A 10,687-nucleotide genomic window follows, 5' to 3' on the forward strand; every position below is an offset into this window, starting at 1 on the left:
ATGTGAGCCAACCCCAGACTCGAAAGTGTGTATACTCTCCCCTGACCCAGATCGATGTTTACTTACCTTGGTCTCAAAAAAGTATTGGCAGCTTAGCTCGCCGGGTAGGTTGTTTGTGCTCGTACCCTCCCCCAATTTACCTAGTTTAAAGCCCTGTGTAGTAGGCGGGCTAGACGGTGTCCAAGGCCGTTCTTCCCTCTTCTGGTCAGGTGTAACCCGTCTGGTCCCTGTAGTCCTTGCAATGCCTCTCCATGGTGCAAGAACCCAAAGTTCATCTCCTTGCACCATCCCTGCAGCCAGTCGTTTGCCCTCTGGATGCGAACGACTGGCTGTTACTGTGCGTGTGTTATCCTATGGATGCCTTATCTGTTAGTGCATGCATGTTATCCTATGGACGCCTTATCTGTTTGTGCGTCCATGTTATCCTATGGACCCCTTATCTGTTATTGCATGCATGTTATCCTATGGATGCCTTATCTGTTAGTGTGAAAAAACAAGGAAGGCAACCAAGTCACATCAAGGTCTGTGAGGGGGAAGCTCAAAGTGCCTAACTTGGCTCACAACTTGCAAACCAAATATAGTGTAATATGTCAAAGAACATGTCACATTATATGATGTTATAGGGCGCTCTCAGTGTGAACCCTCAGTGATAGGAGCACAGCTCCGACACTTCACTTCTGTGCCAAGGCCATAAGCCTCCACCCGCACACCATCATCGAGCGCCCTGTGTGTGCAGAAATCAAACCAATCAACAATCAAAGTGAGTAAATGAAACTCAACATAAGCAACCTGAGTGACCCCCACACAAACCCTGCCAGCCAAACCCCCTCAAAAAACTCACACAAAATCACAAACAAAGTCAAAAACCATACCAAAAAGTGAAAAACATGTCCAAAAGAAACAATACTTATCCAAAACTGTCACACAAACGGAAAAACCGCGCCAGAAGGGCGCCCTCCAGCCTTCCTCTCTGCTTGTGTTCTGTTGGAGGCCAGGTTCCTGAAGAAGGGCTCCTCCCGAAACCAGCGCGGTTGAACCTCCTGGCGCGGTTTTTCCGTTTGTGTGACAGTTTTGGATAAGTATTGTTTCTTTTGGACATGTTTTTCACTTTTTGGTATGGTTTTTGACTTTGTTTGTGATTTTGTGTGAGTTTTTTGAGGGGGTTTGGCTGGCAGGGTTTGTGTGGGGGTCGCTCAGGTTGCTTATGTTGAGTTTCATTTACTCACTTTGATTGTTGATTGGTTTGATTTCTGCACACACAGGGCGCTCGATGATGGTGTGCGGGTGGAGGCTTATGGCCTTGGCCCAAAAGTGAAGTGTCGGAGCTGTGCTCCTAACACTGAGGGTTCACACTGAGAGCGCCCTATAACATCATATAATGTGACATGTTCTTTGACATATTACACTATATTTGGTTTGCAAGTTGTGAGCCAAGTTAGGCACTTTGAGCTTCCCCCTCACAGACCTTGATGTGACTTGGTTGCCTTCCTTGTTTTTTCTAGTTTAGGATTTGTTTGGCAAATTAGGAGTGTGTTGTTGTTGACTTATCTGTTAGTGTGTGCATGTTATCTTATGGACGCCTTATTTGTTACTGCATCCATGTAATCCTATGGATGCCTTATCTGATAAGGCATGCATGTTAGCCTATGGATGCCTTATCTGTTAGTGCGTCGTGTTATCCTATGGATGCCTTATCTGTTATTGCATCCATGTTATTCTATAGACGCCTTATCTGTTAGTGCGTCCATGTTATCCTATGGACGCCTTATCTGTTAGTGTGTGCACGTTAGCCTATGGATGCCTTATCTTTTTGTGCGTGCATGTTAGCCTATGGATGCCTTATCTGTTACTGCATGCATGTGATCCTGTGGATGCCTTATCAGTTAGTGCGTCCATGTTATCCTAAGAACGCCTTATCTGTTACTGCGTCCATGCCTTATCTGTTGCTGCGTGCATGTTATCCTATGGATGCCTTATCTGTTGCTGCGTGCATGTTATCCTATGGATGCCTTATCTGTTACTACCTCATAGCCTCCAAACAGCATATTTGAGAAAATGGCATTATATGAGAGCAAATAAGGTGGGATTTCAACCAGAGAGCTGGAAAGGATGGATAAGGTGCCTCAACTTGGTGAACCAGAAATGGCTTCTTTCAGTCAGGGGAGACGTTTCCTACTATGACAGATTAGGATGTACTAGCAATGTGAAGGTGAGAATAAGTCTGCCTGGAAAGGGAAATGTATGGATGAAAAATGGCAGAGTCCACCATCTAGACTCAGTATGCTATGATATGACAGGGCAGTGAGATCCACTTTGGGTTGTCTCCTGGCATATATTCTAGCAGAATTAACTGCAGCCATTTAGGCAAGCTTGGAATGCTCCGATACGGCGCTGATCATTCAGCCATAACGATGCCTATGCTAAGAATTACAACCAATCAAATATAATTTTTTATCTCAAACATCACAACATTGCAATACTAGAAACAATAAATTACAAAAGTTCTAATCCCAGACTCTCTTATGAGAACTAATAGCAAGCTGTTAAGAAGTTGTTAAAATTAATGAAGGTGACCTGGAGAAGATACAGGAGGTGCATTAACCTGGTGAGCTAGAAATGTCTTTTTTGTGGTGATTGTGATATCATTCCTAAGCAGATGATACATAGGCAGGTCAGTAAGCTATGATATGACAGGGCATTCAGATCCACCTAGTTGGAAGCAGATGTATCTCAATGTATAAAAGCTGTGTGTTGATCTTACAGGGGTTGTGAGTTCAACACCAAGTGCATCTTTTAATTGTGGCATTGTATCTTGCAGGTGTGCCTTGATGACCTCACAATGAGGTCACCATTGTGCAACTAGACACCTTCATTTGCAATGAACTAGATGCCATATTCAGGTATGTAATGTGTTTTATTCTGTTTTTAAGCTTTGCCAAAAGAAGTTATGGGCTTTTTTTTTGCTTTGATGAATGATCTGATTGAAGCAATGTGTAGTGAGAAAGAAAGTGTTATTTGGAGCAAGAAACCCTAAAGCTGTGATTTTCATGTGCTGTAATTACCTAATAACATTGCTTCTTTAGCCAGTTTTAAATTTACTATGCTTGCTTGTATGTGTCCTGTTTATGTGGTGGCTAAATAAAATCCCTGAAGTTCACTTTGGAAAGGTCCCAAATCTGCCTAAATCCCATTCAGAGAAACATGTTTCAAGTAACGTCCAAAGCTCAAAGGATGACTTACATGGTTGCCTAAATACCATCCATAGAACTCGCATCTATCAGACTAACGTCTTTCTGAAGCCCAAACCACATCTATCCAAAACCCAAACAATGCTCAAACAGCTATTCCTTCTAGGAGCTAATTTTACAATTGCTATACAGCTTCCTGTGTAGTACACAGGTTAAATTTCCACCCTTCTACACTGATGTTCCCAGTTCAACTCCCAGTCAGTGCATCTTAGTAAAATATTTTAAATATCCTTTTAAAGATGGCATAGTACATTAGTTTTTTTATTTTTATTATGTTAAAGCTTACAATCTTGAAATAGTGAAGAAAAGGAATATAGGGCTCCGATACGGCGCAGCGGAAACGCCTATGCTGCAGACATAATGATGCCTACACGGAAGAGTATAACAGAAGCTGAATTGGTATTATTTTATAGCTCATACTGTAGCACAGGAGTTAGAATAATGGTTAGCGTGTAATGCTGGTGTACTTCAGCTCACACAATACTCCTTTTAATAAATATTACAAGCTACAGACCAATCCAATCTAATTTTCATCTCAAATAGCACATTAGCAATACTAGAAACAATATATTACAAAAGTTGAGTTTGCAATTGATATAAACAGCAGTATTTGACTCATTGTCACATTTATTCAACCATACTTAAGATTCACACTGATGTTCCCAATTCAACTCCCAGTCAGTACCTCTCACTGAAAGAAAAATATTATAAATATCCTTTTGAAGATGGCATACTGTGGTACTTTTTTTTTTATTATGTTAAAGCTTACAATCGTGAAATAATGAAGAAAACAATCAGACAAAAACACATTTTTACATATAACTAAATACATTGCAGGGACGTCTATCTTGCGCCTAGAACAGAAAAAATTATTATTGGGGATGTCCATATGACACCTAAATATAAAATATGCCTAAAGCGTGCCTAAAGATAGGCGCACTTTGCAGAATCGGGGCCATAGGGTCTACATTATGTATGGATGTTGCTCTTATGTGTGCATGCCAGAAAGTAGGCTCTGTTAGTTCTAAATGCATCATTTTTATCATTGCCTCAACCAATATTCAATATAAAGTCCTCTTTTATGTCTAAATCAGGTGATCTCAGTCCAGTTCTCAGGACACAACCAGCCAGTTAGGATTTCAGGATAACAGCAATAACTATGCAAGCGATAGATATGCATACGAGTGAGGTAGTACATGCTAATTTCTCTCATGTATAGGGTTACCAGATGTCCAGATTTCCACAGACATGTCCTCCTTTTGAGGACACGTCTGGGGGTCCGGACGGCTTTTTAAAACCCGGAACTTTGTCTGGGTTTTGAAAAGCCTCCTCAAATCACGTCGGGCAGGGAGGAAGTCCACACATGTGCGGACACCATGCTATGACAGCACATGCATGTGCGCATGATATCATTGCCTGGAATCCACACATGCGCGGACTTCCTCCCTGCCTGACAAGAGTAGGCAATGGGGGCAGGGCTAGGGCGGGACTAGGGGTGGGATTAGAGCATTACAGGGCGGGGATGGGTGGAACTGGGAGGGCCTGAGGAGTGGGTCTAGGGGGTCCAGATTTTCCAATTGGAAAATCTGGCAACCTACTCATGCATATTCATTCTGGCTATCCTGAAAAACCTGACTAGCTGAGTATGTCCCAAGGACTAGGTTAAAACCCATAGACATCGTATATTTAGACTTCCAAAAAACCTTTGATAAGGTACCCCCATGAACGCCTACTTCGGAAACTGAAGTACCATGGGGTGGAAGGAGACGTACACAGGTGGATCGAAAATTGGTTGGTGGGTAGGAAGCAGAGGGTAGGAGTGAAGGGCCACTACTTGGACTGGAGGAGGGTCACAAGTGGAGTTCCTCAGGGGTCGGTGCTTGGACCGCTGCTGTTCAACGTATTTATAAATGATCTAGAAACTGGGATGAAGTGTGAAGTAATAAAATTCACAGACAACACCAAACTATTTAATGGGGCTAGGACTAAAAAGGACTGTGAGGATTTACAAAGGGACCTGAACAAGCTAGGAAAGTGGGTGTTGAGATGGCAGATGAAGTTTAATTTAGAGAAATGTAAAGTCTTGCATGTAGGAAACAGATACCCGAGGTACAGCTACATGATGGGAGGGCTGTTACTGAGTGAGAGTACCCAAGAAAGGGACTTGGGGGTAATAGTGGACAAGACCATGAAGCCGTCGGCACAGTGCGCAGTGGCCGCTAAGAAAGCAAATAGAATGCTAGGTATAATCAAGAAAGGTATTACAACCAGAATGAAAGAAGTTATCCTCCTATTGTATCGGGCGATGGTGCGCCCGCATCTGGAGTACTGCATCCAATATTGGTCGCCGTACCTAAAGAAGGATATGGCAATACTCGAGAGGATTCAGAAGAGAGCGACACGTTTGATAAAAGGTATGGAAAACTTTTCATATGCTGAAAGACTGGAGAAACTGGGGCTCTTTTCCCTGGAGAAGCGGAGACTTAGAGGGGACATGATAGAGACTTACAAAATCATGAAGGGCATAGAAAGTGGAGAGGGACAGATTCTTCAAACTTTCAACAACTACATGAACAAGAGGGCATTCGGAAAAATTAAAAGGGGACAGATTCAGAACCAATGCGAGGAAGTTCTTCTTCACCCAAAGGATGGTGGACGCCTGGAATGCGCTTCCAGATGGCGTGATAGGACAGGGTACGGTATTGGAGTTCAAGAAGGGATTGGACAATTTCCTGAAGAAAAGGGGATAGAAGGGTATAGATAAAAAGTTACTATACAGGTCCTGGACCTGATGGGCCGCCGCGTGAACGAACTGCTGGGCATGATGGACCCCTGGTCTGACCCTGCAGAAGCACTGCTTATGTTCTTATGTTCTTAAGAACTCCTCATATTAATTCTCATTTCCTGAGAACTATCAGGGAAAATTCAATATCTCACCTGAAAGTCGATTTGGCATCCATGTGGGCCGGGCCCTTCTGATAATCTTCTGCGGGCTTGCATGACACCACTGGTAGAATATTGTGGTAAAGTTGATAATTTTCTGTATATTCTGAAGAGTTTCGCGGTTTGTGAACCTTCTCATAAATTCTGGTGGGAAGAAAGGGGCAATGGTGGCGCCTGGAGTTTGGAAAAGAAAAAGAAGTGACTAAGTTAACTTCAGAACATCGAGTGATCAAGGACAGAGACTACAAAACTAGCAATAAAAAAGATATTAAAGGCAGCATACTTTTCCAAAACAAAATGTCTGGGTTCAACATAATTATCTTTTCTAACAGCACATGAAAGAGTAATTTCATAATAAGGATGGTATAAAATGTACTAAAAGGCACATATTATGTGCTTACTTTATAGCTGCGTCAGGGGCATACTAGAGGTAGATATAGCAAAGCTTGCTTCCCTCTAGAACAGGCTTGTCCAATCTTTTTCTATCAGGGCCAAATCATGCACTCAGTGGTGCAGCGAGGGTGGGAGGCGCCCGGAACACTGACACCCCTTGCGTTCTCCTCTTCACCCCCCACCCCCACGCTACACTTGTGCCCTCCCTTCCTACACCTGTACCTCTTTAAATTTTTGCCATCACTAGCAGCTTTGTTGATCGCACTGGCATTGGCTTTCCCTCCGATGTCACTTCCTGGCCCCATGACCCAGAAGTGATTTCAGAGGGAGCCAGGCCTGCGCAAGCAGCAGGCCAGAGTAATTGCTCAAACTGGCAAGATATTAAAGAGGTACAGGGGATGTTGGACCTGTTTTTTTTTTGCCTATTTCAGACATAGGTCCACTGTTTGGACTATCTGCTTTTAATGTTCTTTTTGATTGCTTTCATGCTTAATATGTTTTATATTGTTATATACCAATAAAAATATTGAACAAAAAAACAAAAAAAACCCAGATGGGCTGCTATCACAGCTGTTATTGTAATGATTTTTAAAAAGCGAGTCATTCTCCAAACAACACTCATGTAAATGAGGTTGGCGGAGAGTAGCGAAGATTCGCTAAATCTGCATGTGCCCATCACTGATGATAGCGATGGGCATATGCACAGAATAAACACAAAAAAACCACACACACACAAATTGAGCTGTCAAAGTCAAGCAGGTTGTTCCTCTTTCCTACATGCATCAGTTTACACTTGCTTACATTAAATGTCATCTGCCATTTGGACGCCCAGTCGCATAAGGTCCGCTTGCATTTTTTCCACAATCCTTTTGTTATATGTGCCATCAGCAAAGATTATTATCTCACTAGTTTTTCACATCTCTAGATCATTAATAAATATGTTAAAAAGCAGTGGTCCCAGCGCATACTCCTGGAGAACCCCACTATTTATATCAAAAAAACTGCATTTGATGAAGAAAGAGAAAATCCTCGGACCCCCATCTGTGGCAATAAATTTTAGGCTAACAGACTGACAAAAGGGGAAACTTTATTGGCTAAAAAATCTCCTTCCTCCTATGTCTTAAAAATCTTTCTCAATGTTTTTAATAAACTGTTTTTTAAAATCTTCCAAGCATGTCAAACAAAAGTGTCTTTGTAATAACTTAACATTTATTTATATATATAAGAACAGCCTTACTGGGTCAGACCAATGGTCTACTTAGATCAGTATCCCATTTTTAAGGTGGCCAATCCAAGTCATAAGTACCTGGCAAAAACTCAAATAGTAGCATTCCATGGCGGAATTCTGTGTGATTGCCTGACTACACAATGCAGAATTGCAGCAGAATTGCACAGTCGCACATTCTCACGCAGAATCTTGACCATGTCAGCATCTTTGGATTGCATATTGGCAGCAACTCCCACACACTGCCTACCACTAACTCTCCACGGCAGAGGGAGGCTTCTGGATTAGAGACAGGCAGCATGTGAGAATCGCTCTGATACTGCGACTTGAAGAAGCAAGCTTGGCACAGCAGGAGAAAGGGATGAGAGGAAGGAAAGTTGGTGGCACAGGAAGAGGGGGAGAGGAAGGAAAGTTGGTGGCACAGGGGGAGGAGAGGGGTGAAAGGAAGAAAGATGCTGGCACAGGGGGAGGAGAGGGAGACATGCATGGTGAAGGGAGAGGATGAAATTGCACTTAATGAAGGAGAAGAAAGGAGAGATGGTGCATGGAAGGTATAGAGAGATTTGACACAGGGAACAAGGAAGGGAGAGAGAAAGGTGTTGGACATGGGTGTGGGTGAGAGGAATAAAGAGATACACGGGAGGTGGAAGGGGAGAAGGAGAGAGATGTTAGATCCAGAAGCAGAATGGAGTGATGGAGAGATGCCTGGAAATGGGAGTGGGGGAAGAGAGTGGGACAAATGCTGGATCATGGGGGAGAGTGCAGCAGGGAAGAGATAGTGAGATATCAGGCTACGAGGGTGAGTAAGAGATGCTGGGCTAAAAATGGTGGAGGAAGGAAGATGCTGAGAATGGTAGAACCCTGAGGGGGAGGAGAGGCTGGCAAGGAAACAGATGAGAGGATAGATATAACAAAAGGTAGAAATATTGTAATGGAGGTATAATGAAGATGAAAGGGAATGGAGGGCTAAGGAAGAAATGAGATGGGAAATGGGAGAGAAGATGGAAATTTGATAGGTAGCTTTAAAGTGTAAAAGAAGAGACGGGTAAGAAAGAGGCAGAAAAGAACTAAAAAGAAATGATCAATACGCCTGATGCAGATGTAGTAAGGGAATAGACAGGAGAGAGTAGAAAAGACAGATGGATAGCAGCCACTTGAAGGAGAATTAGACAGGAGAGCAGAAAAAAGAAACTGGAACCAACATGATGGAAAAATAAAACATCCAGACAACAAAGGTAAATGTTTTAAATGGAATATGGATAATAATTAGCAAAAATATTGTTTAAATTTTGACAAACTTGCAGAATTTGCTAATTTTGTGCACAGAATTTTGAAATATTTTGAGTAGAATTTTGAATGTTTTGCACAGAATTCCACCAGGAGTATATGTGGCATCTAACCAACTTTCCACTAACAATAGCTCTGCAAGTTAATTTTTCAGTTCTAACTTTATCCAGTTTGCTATCTGGAGAGTGAGCTTAATATTCTGCTATCCAGATACTAGTGTCAGTCACAGCTGAATCAGCTGTTTGGCACCAGCCACTACCTGGACAGTGGAGCTAAACATCCAGATTTATTTTGGCCATGGCGGCAGTCTGTATATTATGATGAACTCTGGAGGGCAAATTTTTTTTTTTTTTAAACCCTCAGCAATAACTGTTGTAAAACAAATATTGAACTGAAAAATACTACGAAGAATTAAGCAAAGCATCACCTATACAAAGAATGACTAATGGAATGCCAAAATCTTGGGTTATAAAAAGACCAGGATGCAACAAACAGAAAATATTAGAAGGACTCTTATTGCAAAGAGTTTACAAACAGCCTTTAGAAGTAGAACGACAGAGTGATAAAAGGGTATACAGTGGCTGGAGATTAAAGGCAGCCAGAGAGGAAAATTTAAGTAATCATTAAGGCAGGGGAAACATTGAGCAAGGGAAACACTGAGGTGAAATAAATCTCAATTTGCCAGACTCGGGTGATCCAATTATTATCCTCAAGGGAGCTGGATTATTGCTGAAAAACCTTTCACAAAAAATGGCAGCCATCTTGATGTTTTCCTTTCCACTTTTTAACTCTTCCTAATGCTGATCTATCACACTGGCATCTCATTTATCACACAGTGAAAAACCAAAATGACCTGGCAATAATAATCCAGTGAAATTCTAGCACATAAAAATGAGTGCTCCTCTATTGCTCTTGAGAGACCTTCAAAAGTTCTGTCCTGTAAGTCAGAATGTTCAATAAGGACTTTCAAGACAAAATAAGTGGGACAAATCAAGTTCTGTAGTCTTACCTCACTTAATTATCCCAACAGATATGTGATTCTTAAATACTGAAGCTACAGTTATCAGAGTACTGAGTTGGCGTGCCAGTGTCAAACTTGAATAGCCAGTGCAGCTGAACAGATAGTGGGGAAATTACCTCATGACCATACTATTTTCTTATATGAAATTCTACTGCTAATGTCCAAATTCTGAATAGAGAGTACTAATTTACATACTGCACTCTTATTGCATTTGTCAAAAGCTACATGTAAACTACTTAACATATAGCAGCTACATGTGTAAGAAATTTTTGTGTGGACCTTCAGAAAGCAGATGGGCACTGAATACTTCCAACTGCTGAAATCTTCCAAGTTTTATTGATATTGTCTATAAATTCATTTCTTCATCCTTTTTTATCCTTTCATCTTTGTGTCTAACGTTTTTTTAATTGTACAACTCCTAATGTAAAAATCAGTTTGAATCACTTAGCTTCAAATATTATTTTTTTCTTTTCAATTTTTTCAAAACCACCTCTCCCGACATGCATGTTTCAAATGAAACTTTCTTCAGGGTCGAGGGGAGCAATTGTGGGAGCTTTCATCCGCAGTCAT

At 41.6% G+C, this 10,687-nt stretch overlaps 1 protein-coding gene across 1 annotated transcript in view; it reads right to left on the reverse strand.

The window, feature by feature from the left end:
- The window catches only part of SAXO1 (stabilizer of axonemal microtubules 1), a 33,966-nt gene extending 23,728 nt beyond the window's left edge, over window positions 1–10,238 (reverse strand). Inside the window, exons 1-2 of the mRNA XM_033961467.1 lie at window positions 10,234–10,238; window positions 6,186–6,365 (exon numbers count right to left, since the gene is read on the reverse strand). Coding sequence (XP_033817358.1) covers window positions 6,186–6,365; window positions 10,234–10,238 — 185 coding nt within the window. The remainder of the gene's footprint in view (window positions 1–6,185; window positions 6,366–10,233) is intronic.
- Between the last annotated feature and the right edge of the window lie 449 nt (window positions 10,239–10,687).

Source organism: Geotrypetes seraphini, chromosome 1 (genome assembly GCF_902459505.1).
Source record: "Geotrypetes seraphini chromosome 1, aGeoSer1.1, whole genome shotgun sequence".
Lineage (NCBI taxonomy): Eukaryota > Metazoa > Chordata > Amphibia > Gymnophiona > Dermophiidae > Geotrypetes > Geotrypetes seraphini.